The sequence below is a fragment of the Notolabrus celidotus genome, chromosome 20 (assembly GCF_009762535.1).
Source record: "Notolabrus celidotus isolate fNotCel1 chromosome 20, fNotCel1.pri, whole genome shotgun sequence".
NCBI lineage: Eukaryota > Metazoa > Chordata > Actinopteri > Labriformes > Labridae > Notolabrus > Notolabrus celidotus.
In genome coordinates, this window is record NC_048291.1 from 29,483,277 (window position 1) to 29,501,957 (window position 18,681).

The window sequence follows — 18,681 nt, forward strand, 5'->3', positions numbered from 1 at the left end:
ATATTCCAGACACCTCCTCATCGTTACCTCGCCTCAACTCAGAGCTCCAACGCCTCACCGCTTTACGATCGTTACAACTTCTGTCAGCCGTGAAAATCAGATTACATCTCTGATAAACTCACGCAGGATTTCATGGAGAGGAAGTTTCTGCACAGCCGATCTGACACATTATAAGAAGATATCCCAAACATGGACGCTCACTGAGGAGGTTACCTTAAAGACTTTATGCTTGATTTAAATTGACTTTACATGGCAGAGTAACTCTTTCCTTTTCCATCTCTTGGCACATTTTGACTCTGCAGTTTCTAAGCTTCTGTTTGAGTACCAGAACCACTGGAGTCCCTCTTCACTTCTTCCTTCTTTGCAAAGTAAGCACAGAGACTCTGGACGAATCAGGTCGCTGCATTCTGATCTTCATCATCAGATAATAAACCTTTACAGTCAGGACGAACAGGATGATGGAGAAACTGAAAAGTCCAAACTCATATCACGTAAAAACACACCGTTATATTTCAATGTTCATACTGTCAGTCCATGCCACATCGAGTTGTTTAGAAAACCTTCAGAGCGCCGCTCCGCCGCTCAGCTCCGCCCCTCCACTCCGCCCCGCCCCCGTCTGTCATTGAGAACTCCTCTTGTGTTTACTACACGGCTCCCCCGGGTCCTTTGTGGCTCCGCCGTGAACCTCGATGCCGCTCTCCGTCCAGGGAGCCACGCTGCCCTGGGTCACTTTGCCGCAGCGGGCCAGGCTGGCCACCTGGCCGGATGATAGAACCCGGTCCCAGAGACCCACCTGGGACAGCTCTCCAACCAGGGCCTGGGATGAATCAAAACCTCCAGCCAGAGAATCCTGGAGGGAAGAAGAGACAGAAATGTACTCGGATGGATTACAGAGCGGACACCTGAACGCTGCCGAGCTATCAGAGACTATCTCTGATTACAGATTCTGGATCTGGAAGCGTCCTGGTTTCAAGAATCCAGCTAAGGACCCTTTGTTATGCCGTCCTGTAACCCATCAGTGGTGGTCTCTAACTCAGTCTTTGTTTCATGTTTTTAAACAGGTTTAAGTTCATCACTCCCTCCTGGATCCTCAGCAATCAGAACATGAAGTCTTGGCCTGAAGTCCTTCTCACTGTCAGATACATCGGACTCCCTGACAAGTTGGCGCCCCAGAGACTCTAACGTTGTCACTGAAGACAATCTGTTTCTCTGCCTCAGACAGTCTGAGGACCTTTCTGTGATGATGGAGAAGATTCAGTGGACAGAGTCCAGATATGGAAGCAGTGCTGCAGAAACAATAAGGGGCCATATGGGGGTTTGTATTTTTGGCTGTAGCTGAGGGCCTGTGAGGCTGTTAGTCCAGACTTCCAACAAACTTTATTCCTCCGGGTGCAGCAGACAATATTTCAGGGCATCCAGTGAATCCAGAGTGATTTACAGGCTGGAAGTTTGAGTCTATTTAGTGAGTTGTGATTTTTTAGAGTCTGAAGAGCGACCTGAGAGGGGAGACTTTAATCACGATTACATCAATCACAATAAAGCAACTCTTACTGATGTTAAATTCGATGATGGCGGTGCTTGTTGCTCAAAGCCGCTTTCATGTTGATGATTTTATTTTGAAGGTCTTCTACTGAGCGCGCTCAGAAACACCACACGCATTTACCCGGTTCAAGATCTGAATCCAGACTTTCCCTTCTTCCTTGTTAGTTCTCTTTGAGGATTGACTTCCTGATAACAGATGTTTGTTCATTCTAGATTCTTCTAATCAAATGTCCATTTCGTCTTGATCTCCTCTCAGTCACAGCGGGACCGCTCGCCATGTTTGTTGATGTTTATGTGTAGTAGGCATGCTCAGTTTGAATTTGTTGGATCAGGGTTTTCCAGGAGGTTCCCTGGACATGTGACGTTTTGCACCAGCCTCACTTTCATGGTGCAATATGTTAATTGGACGATTATTTGCAGTCGTGCATGCAGCTAACATAACGGCACGTTAAGACTAATGGTCCTGTTTGTGTGATGGCTGGACGTGCAGACGGGCCCTGGTTCATGCAATAGTTTTTGCACTCTTCAGGAGTTCCACTTTGATTGCTTTCTCTATTTCATGATGGGTCCTGTGTGTGCAGAGCTCTTGAGTCCTGCAGCAGTGAGGCGCATGACTGGTGCAGACCTTCAACTTGAGTCTATCAGTGTCTACCTGCAGTCAGTTCCCACATTTAGCAGCGCTGTAGTTAACTTCTTTGATTTAATTTCCTCCAAATTAGTGTCCTGTAAGCTTTTGTTATGTAGCTGCTGCTGACATCAGTCTGATGAGCTCCAGCTGTTTGCTTCTGTGCAAACTCAAAGTGCTTTTTGAACTACTGTGTGCCAAAAGGGACAAACTAGCACAGGATAGATGAAAGGAAACACCTCAATTGCATCAAAATTAACATGCTAACGGTGACAACCTTAAGATAAATCCTTGATATAAAAAATTAAGGGCTTTTGGGACTGCATTCTTTGTCTGCCGATGTATGCAGAAAGTGGACGACACTCCTCTGACTGCTGTGGCGTGCTTTTTTTAACTGGAGTAAAGTCATTCGGTGGAAACACCCGGAGTCTCAGTGAGTTAAGAACTTTCTGCTGGCTCTGCTGCAGTCAGCAGAAGTCTGAAGGGCAAAGTAAACTAGATTCAGTTTCCAGTAACAGCCTCATGCGCCCCTAATCAGGTGAAACTTATTGAGTTCAGTCTCCCTCACCTGCTCCTGCCCCAGTATGAGCTCTCCTCCAGGCCTGATGTGATGTCCAGCAGCCAGTGCGTGACCTTCGCCCCTCAGCTTCCCGCCCTGGTACGCCTGCCAGGCTCCTCCCTTCTGGTTCCAGCTCACACAGATGTGCTGCCAGCTGCCTCTGGAGAGGTTCAGGGGCAACTGTGCCACCTAGGAACGGGACAGAGAGAGAGAGAGAGCAGCTTAGATAAACATGGGAGGTAAGGTGTCTGCATCTCCTCAGCTGTTTTACATTTCTCTGACACCTTCTTCTTATATTTCCCAAAGTCACGGTGCCGCCTCCAAGGACGCAGAACTTTTCCTCCAGGCGAGCGTTTCCATAATAAAGTCACTGCATTACACTTTAATCTACATCACCACCACACCGCCCTGCAACGCTGTCAGAGGCGGAGATTAGTTTGTCATTTCTCCTTCCTGAATGACGCTACTTAGCTTGTCTGCTAAATTGGCTCCTTCATTTGATGTGTTCTGCTTATTTGTATGCTAATGCAGCTCTATATGTGCTGTAATAGACATCACTGAGTCCTATCAGGACTTTAATGCCTCTGATTCGTAGCTCAAGGACAGAGATTTAAAAAGATAGCAGAAACTCAAACGTTAAATCTGTTCAGTACGAGCTCAGACTTCTTCTGGAGCTAACGGTCCTCACAGTTCAGTTAATAACTATTACCAGCTGTGTTAAATACTGGATGCTGATTGGTCAGTAACCCCAACATGTGTCATTTCTTGCCTCGTGTGTTTCCCTCTCTCTGACCTGTGACGTGTTTTCTGTGGGTTTTTATTGAATTCATCTTTCTCTGAGTCTGCACTTCATCGCCTCACTTTGCTGCTTTGTAGCAGGAGACACATGAGTTGTGTTGAATACCTTTAGTATCTAATTTCTGCACAATAAGCAGTTAATCAAGTATTAATAAAGTGACGTGTGAGGACCTAATGATAGATGTTCATCAATACATACAGTGAAATATGACCTGATACAGATCTCCTCAGAAAAATCAATTCCACCCAGGAGGCGTACGGATCAATTCAGCTCCACAATGCTCAGCTTCTATACTCTCAAGAGTTTCCAAGAGTAGTATGGGAGGCAGAGCCCTTAGTTATCAGTCCCTTCTCCTTTGGAATCATCTACCAGGTTAGGTTGGGAATCAAACATCTGTACTTTCATATAGAGCTTATATTTGTGGCTGACTCACTGATTAGTGACCCACTGTCCATGACACAGATCAAGGAAGCACACAGATCAGTTGAACCTCTACACTCTCCAAAAGTAGTATGGGAGGCAGGTCTTTCTCCCTTTTAATCTTCCACAGGTGATGCTCTGGACTCTAAACTCCACATGGTTACCAAAACTCCTTAAGAGTAAAGTGTGATCAGGCCTCTCTCCTTTGGAATAGTCTACAAGTTGAGTTGGGAAGCAGAAGCTTTCTCTGTTTTAACTTTAGGTTTTTGAAAGAGCTTATATTTGGAGTCCCTAAATGACCTGATGACCATGAAACAGATCTCTCTGTGATCATCAATTACACTAAGGGAGCTAACAGATCACTTCAGTTGTATAGTTAATGTCCAACCTCTTCACTCTACACGTTTATGTACGTTTCCAAAAGTAGTATGGGAGGCAGAGCCTTTAGTTATCAGGTCCTTCTCCTTTGGATTCATCCACAGGTGATGCTGCGGCTCTCTACTGCACAAAAATAACCACAAGTCCTTACCAGGGAGGCAGAGACTTTGTTCATCAGACTCCTTCTCCTTTGGAATATTATACCAGTCTAGGTTGGGAAGCAGACACTTTTCTAATCTTACTTTCTTAGACCTGATGACTGTGATATAGAAGACTTTGTGATAATCAGTCTCATCCAGAGAGCAAACAAGATCAGTTCAGTTACACAGCTGATGCTCAGACCTAAAGTTTCCAAGGGCTAGTATGGGAGGTAGATCCTATAACTCTCAGGCCCCTCTCCTTTGGAATCATTTACAAATTTGAGTTAAGAGGCAAAGACTCTTTCTACTTTTACTTTTCTTTTCTATGGAGCTTATATTTAGGGGTTTCTCAGTCTCTGTAGATAAGACTGTAAGGCGTGTGGCTTAGACCTGCTCTAAGTTAAAGAGGTTTAAGGTGCTGTTTACATTAAAACTGACTGATTATTTCATGACTGTGTGTCTGCACCTTGTCGTTGATTAACAGCTCAGCCGCGGTGTGCAGACCCTGCAGCAGCACCAGCTCGTTGGGTTGCTCAGAAACGGCGTACGACAGAGGCGTCCCGATTCCTCCCTCAGCCGGCCGCAGCCACAGGCAGGCGGTGAAGGCCCGGAGCTTAGGGATGGAGTGTTTCACCACGGCGTACATGTAGTTAGTCCGGGTGGGGAAGGACAGCCTGTAGCCCTGTGGGAAGGAATGACCTGAGACACCTGGAGAAGAAGAAGAAGAGAAAACAATGTTAAAGTAAGGAAAGAGGACAAGTCAGAGGAGTTATATAAGTGATCTGGTTTCTCTCTCTCTCTCTCTGAAAACATTAGATGTATTTTTCAAAGCAGTGCATGCATTTCAGAGTCCTTCTGATCTCTCTTCCACATAAGCTAAATATAATTAATTCATCATAAAGAAACCCTGCGGCTTGATTTCATTAGGGATCGTACAAAATGAAACATGAGGTATCCTTTATGCTAGCTCATCTCTCGTCATTAGTGTCTCCATTCACAGAGCTGCATTCTGTATTCCTCTTTATTATTATATATCTTTGTTATAAGGAACACACGTCCTCACACACTCGTCTGATTCTACCTTTCTTTCCCTCACCCTCTCCTGTGAAAGCTCACCTTCCTCCAGACCTGAGAGGCGGTGTTTGAGTTTATTGATGCCCAGGTCGATTTCCTGTCTGTGTTTCTCTGTTTCCAGCCGCAGGGCTTTTCTCTCTTTGTCCAGCAGCTCCACCTTCCTCTCCAGCTCCCCCTCCAAGTCCTCCATCCTCCAGGGTCTGTCGGCGCCCGCTCTGTGCCCGGGATCAGCAAACTTCTCAGGGCCACCAGACATCCCACCTTCCTCCGGTCCCCCCGAGGTGCTGCTGCTGCTGCTGTCTGTCTGGTTGTGAGGGAACGGGCCGATGTCTGACTGCAGAGGAGGGAGACCGAGCAGGTTTTCAGAAAACACTCTCAGTTATGTTAAAGCATCTCAGCTCAGGTTTGTGAGGGATTCAGTCCCACCTCATGTTGGTTGCATGTCTGCATGTGGAGATTTATTAGACCCAGTTAATAATTGATCCTCCTGAAACCTTACATAATGCCTGAGGAAACATGCAGGCGCTGCCTTTAATGAGGTTTCACCCTTAAAGGAGCAGTTCAACATTAATAGGACTATTTCTTAGCAGTCAGTGAGGGGGTTACACACAAACACACACACACACACACACACACACACACACACACACACACACACACACATAAACTAAATAAACTACAAATTCATCTTCTCCACATATTGGGTATAGCTTCATCTATGCATCCAATCAGCAAATATCTCTTCCTGCTTCACCTCCTCCTTCCTGCTGTGTCTGATATCACCACTGTCACATGTGTCTTCACTGATGCTCGCTCTGTTCTGTACCCTTGGGGTCTTTGCTGCTGCTCTCCCTGCCTTGGCTTTTCATATATACATATGAAAGAGAGAGGAGGTGGGCTTTGGCATTCCACTTATACACATGGAAGGGCAGGGAGCTCCCAGAACAGAGCCATACTGCAAAATATAACTTACTGCAGTGGCGTTCAAAGTGGGGGCCACCAGGGGGCGCTAGGGGGGCCTCAGAAAATTGGAGGGAAGGGAAAAAAAATGTAATCTAATCATTTCCTATGCTAAACAAATGTGATAATTATTGAAGAGTTTATCAAAGTAAGAAAATACATTCTAGAAGTTGATGCTTCTTTACATATCTTGAAGCATTGTCTGTGGGTTTGCAAAGGGGGTCCCCGGCCAGAAGCTAATGCTGTTTTGGGGGGCCTTGGCATGGTAAAGTTTGGGAACCCCTGACTTACTGCATGCATATAATTCATTACTTTTTGTATTTAAAGTTATATTGTTGGCTTTATTAGCCAGGACAGCTGAAGAGAGGCAGGAAATGTGGGGAGTAGAGAGCAGGGGAAGACATGCAGTAGATGGTAGACCGGCCGGGAGTTGAACCAGTGACCTGTAGCCTCTATACATGGGGCGCTTAGACCGCTAGACCACCAGCTCCCAGTAATTAATTATATTTAATGAGAGATGTCCTGACTGATATATCTACAATAAGATGTGTTTATCTCTAAATTTAAAGTTGATTTGTGTCCTGACAGAGCTAGGTTAGCCAAGAATGCTAAGCTAGGCTAACTGTTTTAGCTAATTATGCAACAGGTGTGGAAGCTGCACAGACCCTCTTTTCTACTTCTCAGTAAAGAGAATCACAAATATCAGATTATTGGTCCAATATGAGATTCTTCTTCCATCACCCTGTTCATTTTAAATGATGAGCTTCTTAATATCAGTCTCTCTCTGTAAAGTAGATCAGCCTGACTGCGGCAGGTTGTTACCTCTAAAGGTTTGTTTTGACGTTTAATTTATTGGAGAAAATAAGAAAAATAACCGACTCCAAATGTCAGACGTTATGTTCGGGGACTGAACAGATCTTAATTAAGCCGCGCCGAGCCGACTCATCTCTGCAGGGATTTCTTTTCAATTAAGTACAGCACAACAAATAATTGCGAGTCAGAAAAAGGCTGCTGAGTGAACAGACTTTTTCAGTCAACACCAAATTACTCTGCGCCCTGCTGCATAATGGTTCACTGAAATAAACACCCTCTACCACGAGGGAGGGAACATGGGGGATTCAGACTCTGCTGAATCTCAGAAACCTGCAGTCTGTACTCACACAGACGTATATGTCCAACAGGGTGGAGGAAATACATCCACACGAGGGAACGGATACAGAAAACACACAGCGCTCTGATAAACACATACAGACACTGTTCCTCGTGCTCATGATGAAACTGAGAATCATTTCATACAGTAACGTCCATGTGATGCTTCAGAGTCAGAGGAATCTCATGGAAAGCTGTGTGTTATATAACTGTGTATTTAAAGATTGTGACCGAGTTCAGGTATTGATTTTTGTTTTTAAAAAAGATCCACCAGGAAGGAAATTTAAACGTTATCCTCAGTTTACACGTTTCAACGTAAGAGCAACCTGGAAACACTTTATTAAAGACAGCAGAGCTCCTGCAGATTAATGCAGGAAAATATAAATATTCAGCATTATTTAGTATTTTAACCTTCCTGTTGTGTTCCTTTCTTAGGGACAACAATAATGTTCCTGGGTCAACTTAACCCGGGGCATATTTAATCATTCAGAAGTGGCAAAACCCCCAAAAAATCCCAATAAACATTTTTTAAATCTCATTATTAACTCCATTACCAACAATTTAAATCCATATTTAGTGCATTGGTGTTCTTTAATTCTCACAGTTCATAGCTCAAAGAGGATAACTCACTCGTTTTTCATTAAAATTAATGTTAAATATTTTCATTATGTGCATTGTAAAGTGATTGGGCTGAAATATGTCACACAGTTGCAAAGAAACATTTAATATTTAACACTTCTGACCCCTATTAGCCTCCACTTTGACTGCAGGGTCAAATTGACTGTGTAATATAAGCATCCAGGGGGGGGTTGCAAATATGTGAAAGAAACCATTTTTATTGTATATGTTGTTCACACTAATTAAGCCAATCAGATGAAGTTTCATTGCAAAAAAATACTTTTAAGTTTTTGTTTTTATACTTTAAAATGGGTCAATTTGACCCGCAACATAACAGGAGGCTTATATAAAAGACTTTTGGTCACACATCTGGTAGAAAATCTAACATGTATGCACAGTTATGCCTTTTTATGGATGCATCTGATTAAATAGATTTATAACCACTCACAGCACAGGTATGTGGACGTTAACCTGCATGGATGAGGGAAGGCTGGTTGTACTAACTCTGCTAACGTGTGACTATGAAGGTTCTAAGCTCCACAGTTAAGTTTCCAAGAGTAGTGTTTGAGGCAGGGCTTGTAACACTCAGACTGTCTACTGTTAAATGTAATGTTGGAACCTGCAGCTGTACAACAAATTCCACCAGCTTGGCTGTGTGGTCATTAAAAGAACCAATCAATCAATCAATAAATCAATCAATCAGACCCTTCTCCTTTGGAACAATCTGCAGGTTTAGGTTGGGAATCAAACATCATCTCTATTTTTACTTTCCTTTCAAAGCTTGATCTGCAAACAAGGTCCAGTTTCCTTTTCATATCCAGCTTTTAAATAAACTCTGTGAACAAATATAACCTCAGACTCTGATCTATCATGTTGAATACACCGTGCTTAGTTTTCTGACCTTCAGATTCATCCATTACTCAGAATCCAGTTTAAACAGTGAGGAGATGAGTCGCCTCAGGACGTCCCTCGTTGGCACGTCTGATTAGAACATTATATTTAATGAGCGTTTTTACGTCCCTATGAAGAAGGATGTTGTGAATGTGACACAGTTATTTGACCTGCTGAGAGTATTCCCTAATGTGCGCTCTTGTTGTTTATTCACCAGAACACAGGAAGTGATGTAAACACAGCCAAGTAGGCCAAGTACCTGCTGAACACAGAGATGTGACGGAGGTGGGGGGAGAGAGAACAAACACACACTGGCTTTGTATTAAAGGACATGTAAACATGAGACCTGTGAGAGGAGAACATGTTCCTATAATATCATAGATTATTCTTAGGATGGAGGTTTATTCCACATGAGTGTGGAGGTATAATATAACCAAGTGCATAATCCACAAAGAAAATGACCCACAAAGGAAAGGCACGTCCTACATAAAGAGCAGCGAGTGAGAAGGACTATACCGCAGAGAGGAGCGCTCGGTCTGAGCTTTCCACAAATATAGGCAACTCATGAATAATGGACGACTTTCCCTCCGCCAAAAATGAGGTTATACATCATCAGAATCTGGTCAGATAAGGGCACGTTTCATGTTTCTCCTCCACCTCTTTCCTACTCCCCCAACTTATTATCTTCCTCCCATCCCCCCTCGCTCCCTCCATCTCTCTCTCTCTCTGTCCCCTGCCTCAGTTTTTATCTCATCAGTCTTTCTTCCCGGTCTGTTTTCTTGGCATGACAGATAAGAAAGCTTTCCAATGCAATCAGCTCATGTATGATTAATAGACGGTCCCAGGTGATGTGTTTAAAATCACTACATGATGATGTAATTAGCGTCAATAAGTATATCTGTGTGTTCATGAAGGTGTGTGTACTTTCTTTAGATCCCCTCCATGAGGTGAGGTTTGTTTTCAGCTTCTCCTCATGTTTACAGAAAAGGGCGCCCGGCCTCCGATATCTAATATCACGCTCAGTGCCTTTAAGGGTTACTCACTTGTTCTCATTCAACATTTAGACCCTCTGCTTTCAGAAACCACTCATGCCGGCCCAGTGAGTCCAGAAAGGGCAAAGAATACCCACTTATAGGGAATGATTTCCCCTCTGACGATCACCTATTACAGGAGAGTGGAGCTGTGTACAGCTAAATACAGGAGGAATTTGGTGACTGCTAAACATAGCCAGGATTCAGGTTTCAGGATAGACAGGGAAATGTTGCTAAAATTGGGACGCCATTAGCCTAGCGGTTTAAGCGTGCGCCCCATGTATAGATGCTATACTCGCTGGTTCAACTTCTAGCCTCGACTATAAGCTGCATGTCTTCCCCCGCTCTCTACTCCCAGACATTTCCTGTCTCTTTTCAGCTTTTCTGTCCAATAAATGCAAAAAAGATGTCGCTAAAATTGGAGGTATAGCGGTAATATGTAGCTAGCAGTTAGCAGCAGAATGTAGCATGACTTTAAAGTTATATAACACATGGATCAAAAGTTTAATCAGCAACAGAATATGTAACTAAAGTTAAATGTTCAGCATCTAAATCTGCATTTTAATTAAATACAGCTAAATGTCGCTACAGTTGGATGTTTCACAACAAAGCTTGAAAAAGGCTAAAATACTAGCACAACTGTAGCTACAAATAACGGAAATAAAACAGAAATGATGCTAGCATTCATGGTTTTACAGCTATATCTATTTATAGTTAGAAATATTAAAGCAAATTGTAGCTACAGCTGGATTTATTGAAGCTAGCTTAAGTTGAATTACAGCTAATTTTAGCTAGTATAAGGTTAAGAATTGGAGGTTTCACAGCAAAATGTAGAGTTGGATATATAAAGGTACAACTATGTAGCTTATTGATACAGCTAACATAAGCTAGGTGTTACAGCAAATTGAGTTTAGCCAGAGTTTAAAGTTTTACAGTGACTAGATTAAGGTTATTATTTAAAGGTTTCACAGCAAAATGGGACTAGACTTGGATATATAAAGCTACAATTAGTTAGCTAAATGTAGCTTATTGATACAGCTAATGAGAGCTAGGGATTAAAGGCACTATGAGGAGTTTTTGACCGGCTGAGAAACAGACTCAAACTGATACTGATGCCTCTTTATGACCCTCAAAAGCAAACAAGACCATCTACAACAACACTGATACCTTCTCTGTTGTCATTTTAAAGCCTGAAACTGCTCTGAGGGGGTAGGTGTCAGACCACATGATTGACATCTCACTTTAGAAACATCCTTTTTTTGGCTGTTTTCATTGCAAATAATCACATTGTGCGATAAATCTAAGTGTTAAGAGACAACAGGATGAGGTTATTGTCTGACAACACTTATTTTGCATGTACAGGACAAGAGATAAGAGGAATCACTTTGTCCACAAGGGGGCGCCAGAATCGATACAAGCTAAAAGTTCCTCACAGCAGCTTTAATGTGTTACAGCACATTTAGTGTAGCCAGAGTTTAAAGTATTACAGTACAACCTTAAAGCTATTAAGATGTTTCCTAGAACATTTTGAAACTAGCTAGTTATAAAATATAGTTAGCGTATTAGCACAAAACAAAGCTGAAGCCAAATGTCGGCAAAGTTTGATGTAGCCTATTACAGAGAGATTAATTTATTAAAGCTAAACATAGCTAAAGTTGAATTTGAGCTATTTTAAGATGATAACTTAAAGGTTTCACAGCAAAATGTGTCTACAGTAAGATATATAAAGCTACAAGTGAAACTAAATGTAGCTAATTGATACAACTAAAGTAAGCTAGGTGTTACAGCAAATTGAATATTTGACTTCATAGCTAAATGTAGCCCGAGTTCAAAGTTTTACAGTAAAATCTTAAAACTATTTAGAGGTTTATTATAAGATTTTGAAACTAAGTAGAGATATAAAATATAGTTATTAGAGCTGAAGCCAAATGTAGACAGAGTTTGATGTAGCATATTAAAGCTAACTGTCGCTAAAGAAGGATGATTTTTTATGTTTTTTGATGTTTTTTGATGATTTTTGATGATTTTTGATGTTTTTTGATGATTTTTTGTTAAATGTTAAATTATATTATTTGGTAAATAAAGCAGCTTCACAGCAACATGCAGCCTGTAAAGTTTGAGGAGACTCAGGTGATGATCTGATGATAAAATGATGCAGACTGATGATTCCTTTATAAACAGATGGAGAGAGAGGATGGAGTAATACAAGCTGAGATAATGTGTGTTAATCAGTTCTTGGTGGATCCAGTATCTGGGTTATTATTGTTGGAGGATCAGCTCCTCCGGATTCAGGACTCTATTTTTATAGTCCCCCTGCAGAAGCTGATTTATGTGGATCAGTTTTTCCTACCTCCAGCTTCTCTATGCGGTCTTTGAGCTGAGTGATGGCCTGCTCCAGCTCATCCACAGCCCGGACGGTGAGCAGGTGGGCACTGTCAGGTGCTGAACCCGGGCTGTCCCGCACCATGATCCTCTCCAGGTGGGTCCCCTCAGCTGGACTCTTGCTCCCGATCAGACCCGCAGCGCCCCCGCGTCGGTCCTCCCGGCTCCCCCTCCCGTCCAGACCCTTCTCACAGTCGGATAGTTTCCCTGTCAGCTCCCTGATGGTCCTCTGGTCCGTTAGGATCTGGTCCTTCTGCTGCAGGACGGTCTGCCGGAGCTCCTCCGCCTTGGTGCGGAGGTAGCCCCAGTCCTCCCCCGCGTACAGCGCCGGGTCGTCGGCTTGTTGCTGGAAGTTTTTGGGGTCGCAGTCTCCGGCGGGGATGGGGGTGCAGATGAGCCGGCTCACTGTGGGGTCGTGTCCTGTGAGTCCAGAGACCCCGTCCAGTCCACTGAGCCCGATGTTAAAAGTGGGGGCTTCTGGATCTGGTGTTTCAGAACCATGGAGAGCTCCCAGAGACCCGACCCGCGCCACGGAGCCTCCTGCAGCGGGGGTCTGCGCCGCCGTGTCCGTGTACAGAGACTGATTATCGGCTGCAGGTTGTTGCTGCGCCGCAGCAGACCTGGAGGATCCGGATCCGGTGTGCACGGCTGCGATGATGCAGATCACGGCTCCGATGAAGGCCACCATCCCGGCGGCCAGGATGATCACTATGAACTTCAGGTTTGCGGCTTCAGGATCGATTATTAGAAAAATCTAATAATTACTCTCTGACTGTTTAAAGATCCTCAAACAGACTCAGGATTCAAAACATCTCTTTCCTTCAGTGTAGACTCAGAAAGAAATCCCTCCTCACTTTTCATCCACTCCTCATGAACATGAGAAGATGAGAGTTCTGCAACATGAGTGAGTGATCATGGAGTCAGAAGAGGAGAAGAAAGCAGCCTGTGTTTCACCTCCTCCTCCTCCTCCTGTGCAGCGCGCATGTCCTCAGGATTCAGGCGAAATCCAGCCTGTTAATACTGAAGCAGAGAGAGAGAGAGAGAGAGAGAGAGAGAGAGAGAGAGAGAGAGAGAGAGAGACTTTCATGCAGTGTGATTGAACACTTTGGAGCATTTGTCTTCCTCCTGCAGCCTGAGAATCATCTCACAGCAGTGTTTACCTGTAGTTTCTGCTTCTTCTGCTTCACATTATAGTTGTTTACTGTGCTGAATCCTTGTTGCATGCAGCAGAAGGAGCAGATGGAGTCACATCTCTCTCTTTTTCTGTGACTTTCCTTTCCTCTGGGTCTCAGAGAGAGATGCAGAGTAAAACTGGGTCTTCCCTGCATGCATAGTAACCAGAAAATGATCTTCCTCCTCACTTTTCATCCACTCCTCATGCACATGCAATGAGAAAATGAGAGTTCTGCAACATAAGTGAGTGATCATGGAGTCAGAAGAGGAGAAGAAAGCAGCCTGTGTTTGTCCTCAGGATTCAGGTGAAATCCAGACTGTTAATACTGAAGCAGAAAGAGGGGGAGAGGAGGAGAGAGAGCCTCTTTCATGCAGTGTGATTGAACACTTTTGGAACATTTGTCTTCCTCCTGCAGCCTGAGGATCATCTCACAGCAGTGTTTACCTGCAGGGGCGTCACCAGGAACCCTCCAAAGATATCTCAGTGGTCCCCATCACCACAGCCAACCCTACAGAATATAACACTGCTGCTATGATACTGCTTTATTTACATTAAATACAAATATACGCTTAAAACTATCAAATCTGAGCTACTCAACTCAACTTTATTTATAAAGCACTTTAAAGAAAAAAACCACAGCCGGAACAGAGTGCTGTACATAAATAGACAAACAACGCAGGCATAGAACAATTAAAACACATGATAATAAAACAATAGAAACTGTATGTGTCTGTATCTTCTGCTTTCACATCATTGTTGTTTACTGTGCTGAATCCTTGTTGCATGCAGCAGAAGGAACAGATGGAGTCACATCTCTCTTTTTCTGTGCCTTTTCTTTTCCTCTGGCTCTCAGTGAGAGATGCAGAGTGAATCTGGGTCTTCCCTGCATGCACAGTAACCAGAAAATGATCTTCCTCCTCCCGTTGGCTGTAATATTTTCCTGCTCAGCAACATATTACAGGCCTGCTATAATGTGATGTCTACACGGCCCTAAATCAGCCCCAAGGCCCCCAGTGGAAGAGCCGTACAGCTGCAGAGACGACAGAATGATGGTCCCATAGGGGGGGCGGTGTGAGTGGGTTTCATTAAACTGGGCTCACCAGCAGAAACATGGTAATCTCACAGCATCGCATGGTACGCCATAAAAACAAATGAATGAGTATGCACTGGAGAGGGAATGAGACGCAGACAGAGAGAGGCAGGTGTGAGAAAGATCCTCTCAACAGGAGGGATGTGTGTGAATAAAATTAGTGTGCAAGCAGTGTTCTCACACGAGTATTTAGAGGGATTTGAGCTAAGACTGCTCAAAGTTGCAGGCACTGAATGCTCAGTTAGAGTGAGGGGAGGGAAATGTGCCACTGAGCCTTATGTCTCTGTTAGTGAATAAATGTTTGACTGCATGCAGAGAGAAAGACTCACATTTCATCCAATCCATCCACAATGTGCTTGATTTAGTAACTCCTCCTTTAATCTTCTCATTTCATGTGGTCACATTACCTCCAACGTGTTTACAGTTTTATCATCAGTACTTTAAATATGTTTGTTTGTTCCTCTGGAGATGGATGTTTGTTAAAGCAGGCTTGTGTAACTGAAGGTTAAAGGGGGATTGAGTCTTCCTGGGATTAACGGTGAGAACAAAGATCCTCCTGATTAGTTGAATAGCAGGTACAAGGTAATCTCAGTCACACATTCTGTCTAAGAAATCAGAATCAGACTAGACCTTGGTGTCAGTCATATTTTGATCTTCATCTGTAGTCCAAAGCTCAGCCTGAATGCAGGAAGTGATTGCATAAACATGGACGTGGTCTCAACCTGGATTAACCTGCAGCAGACAAAGAAGTGGAGCTGAGAACCTCAAGCCTTCTGGCAAAGAGTCACATCGCTCTCACCTGTCAGTCAAATTAGCCACATTCCTAAACATGCAAATGCATGCAGAACTCTTAGGTATCAGTTGATTCTTTGGCTTTTGCAGCCAGCCTCAAGTGGACACCTGAAGTACTGCACATTTTTGCACTTCCCTTTTGCTTTATTTTTCATACTTGATTCTGCACATTCAGAGATGGTTGCACAAATACACATCTACCTGAAAGTGCAACAAGCTCCTCTAGATGTTGTTTCTTTACACCAACTCTTTCTCAAGTTGCTTGTTGGACCGCAAACAGAGGCGCACACGGAAGAGGAAGTCATGGCTTGGCGTCTTTTGGTCCTAGTTCTAAAAAGTTCCTCTTAGACACAATAACAACAAAATGACCTACTGCTCAGTCTGCCTCTAGATGCTTTTTGACTGCAGGAACTTTCCCCAGGAACTAGGAACCTTTTGAGAAACTCAATGCATTCTGATTCCTTGTTCCTGGCAAAAGTTCCTGCTATCATAAAGCATCTTCTGTCTCTCTTGTCATCTGTCAGAGAACTTTTGGAGCACTAAACTTTTTTATTTGTTCATTCATTTGAGAGTACAAAAAGTGACCATAAATACAGAAACAATCTTACATGGCGTGATGCAACAAACAGAAAGACTAGTCTTCTCCAACATGGCGCCAAATTTGGGGTACCTTTGTATTTTCGTTGTTGCAGCATGGGACCCAAAAACAGAGGCTGTAGCTCTCAGGTTTGACCCCCCGACCCTTTACCACTCACTCCAAGTCATCCCTTCTTTCTTCTTCCATGTTTCCTCTCTGTCTCTTCAGCTCATTCATGCAAAATGGCTCAAAGAAAAAGACCTTGAGTTTGCAAGAAATCTTAAATCCTCTGATATCTCTCCTACTCTAAATATCTGTTAACGGCGCCTAGAGTCACAGAGAGCAGAGAGGATACTTTCAGGTTAGTTTCAGCTCGTGTAAACCCTCATGTGTTGTTGTACCTCTGCACTTGTTTCTTCTTTTGTGACCGGTCTGACTTAAACTTTTAAGTCCTGCATGTTCATCCATGTTTCTAATCATCCTGCAAAATCGGTGAAACATTAACCTTTAAACTAAGCAAACATCTGGAGCACAGAGTCGTGAAGTCAATTACAGTCCTCCTGAAGAGAAGGTGACGACAGCCTGAGGAGAGTAAACGCAGAGCGATCACTCTTCATGCATCAGTATTCAGAGCGCGCTCTAAATGTCACTGCTGATAGCTTTGCAGCAGCAGCAGAGCGAGCTCTTAGTTTCTACTTTTCCTTGTTGCTGCTCGACACCAGCTGTGTGATGAAGCGTTCTTTAAGCAGTTCTTGTTTTCATATTTCAGAGTGATGACGGTGCAAACACCAGCTCTGTGCATGAGTGTGTTACAGGATTAAAGTGTTTGAAATGATCCAAACAAAAGCACAATCCATCCTCAGCCGGCTGAGTCTGAAAAGAAGAGGAACAACAGACTGCTGGCTTCATAATCAAAGTCCTTAAAAGTCTGAGTTCATCCTCAGTGACCCTTGACCTTTACACTCTGCTCTAAACTTCTCTAAGTGGAGACGGTTTCATCCCGTTGATGCACTCTCTGCAGGATTTGATCCATAATCTATGACGGGGATTTGGCCGGAGCGGCTCACTTCCTGGAAACTTCTAAAAGCACACAGAAACAAAAAGGTCCTTTTATTTGACTTTGTGAGTTCATGAAGGGGAGACACCGAGCGGCTGAACTGTGACATGGTCCTGAAAGTTCTCTCTTCTTCTGCATGTTACTCCTGGATCTGTGAGGCAGCAGGTCAACATGTCGTCTGTGAAGTTTGAGAGAGAGACTTTGAGAAGGACCAGACTGAAAAAGGGGTCAGATTAGGTCTCTGCAGCTCCCGGTCTGCAGGATCAGGGCCTACCAGAAGAGCTCAGAGGATAGAGAACAGGTGTGAACATGCAACACTTTCATGGGATTGGCCAAGCCTCTCTGATGCATGCTGAAGAGGTCCAAGGAAGGAGAACAGAGACCAGAGACAGGGTTTGATCCAGCAGGAGAGCTGCAGGAATGCTGGTTCTGATAGAGAGGCATCTGAACACACAGGGACCTCAGTTTGTATGGCGCTGTGGAGATGCAGACCGGTCAGTGTGTCCATGCTGCTCCCTGTCCTCCTACAACGCACACGAGCGCATCAGACCTGGACCACAGAGCGATGGAAGAAGGAGGATCTGGAGGAACACGACAAGTTCAAGGTGCTGACTCAAGATCTCAGTCCAGTCGAAGTCTGATCCATGGAGGCTCCACCTCACGACCTCAGAACTTAAAGGATCTGCAGCTAGGGTCTACGTCTAGAGGAGTCCAGGTCGTGCTGCTGGTCCTGATCTGAGGGCCACAGTAAATATGATAATGTGTGTGTGTGTGTGTGTGTTCGTGTGTGTGTGTGTGGGTGGGTGTGTGTGTGTGTGTGTGAGAGAGAGAGAGAGAGAGAGAGAGAGAGAGAGAGAGAGAGGCTGTTTAACATTCCAGTCATGTCTTCAGTTGGTTTATGGTGCCATCTAGTGTACAAGGCTCTCTCTCTCTCTCTCTCTCTCTCTCTCTCTCTTACTCTCTTACTCTCTTCCTTCCTTCCTTCCTTCCTCCTCTCTCTCTAGCCCTCCCTCTCTCTCTCCCTCCTCTTCCTTCCTTCCTTCCTCTCTCTCTCCTTTCTCTCCCTCCCTCTCTCTCTCTCTCTCTCTCCTCTCTCTCCTCTCTCTCTCTCTCTCCCTCCCTCCCTTACTCTCTTCCTTCCTTCCTTCTTCCTTCCTTCCTTCCTTCTTCCTTCCTTCCTTCCTTCCTTCCTTCCTTCCTTCCTTCCTCCTTCCTTCCTTCCTCTCTCTCTAGCCCTCCCTCCCTCTCTCCCTCTCTCTCTTCCTTCCTCTCTCTCTCCCTCCCTCCCTTACTCTCTCCTTCCTCTTCCTTCCTTCCTTCCTTCCTTCCTTCCTTCCTTTCCTTCCTCTCTCTCTAGCCCTCCCTCCCTCTCTCCCTCTCTCTCTTCCTTCCTTCCTTCCTCTCTCTCTCTCTTTCTCTCCCT

The 18,681-nt window shown here is 44.2% G+C and overlaps 1 protein-coding gene across 1 annotated transcript; it reads right to left on the reverse strand.

Annotated features, from left to right (window-relative positions):
- Positions 1–201: 201 nt before the first annotated feature.
- On the reverse strand, positions 202–13,536 carry LOC117832546 (neuronal pentraxin-2-like). The gene is made up of 5 exons (XM_034711728.1): positions 12,537–13,536; positions 5,580–5,871; positions 4,930–5,171; positions 2,736–2,915; positions 202–850 (listed from the first exon to the last, which is right to left on the reverse strand). Exons 1-5 carry the CDS (start codon positions 13,254–13,256, stop codon positions 620–622), a joined length of 1,665 nt encoding a protein of 554 aa, XP_034567619.1. The 5' UTR covers positions 13,257–13,536; the 3' UTR covers positions 202–619.
- Positions 13,537–18,681: the final 5,145 nt, after the last annotated feature.

Excerpts from the sequence above, each read along its gene's own strand:
- LOC117832546 (XM_034711728.1), bottom strand. The coding sequence starts at position 13,256 with ATGGTGGCCTTCATCGGAGCCGTGATCTGCATCATCGCAGCCGTGCAC. Across the intron at positions 5,872-12,536 it reads ACCGCATAGAGAAGCTGGAG|TCAGACATCGGCCCGTTCCC; the intron begins GTAGGAAAAACT and ends CCTCCTCTGCAG. Across the intron at positions 5,172-5,579 it reads CCTCTCAGGTCTGGAGGAAG|GTGTCTCAGGTCATTCCTTC; the intron begins GTGAGCTTTCAC and ends CTTCTTCTCCAG.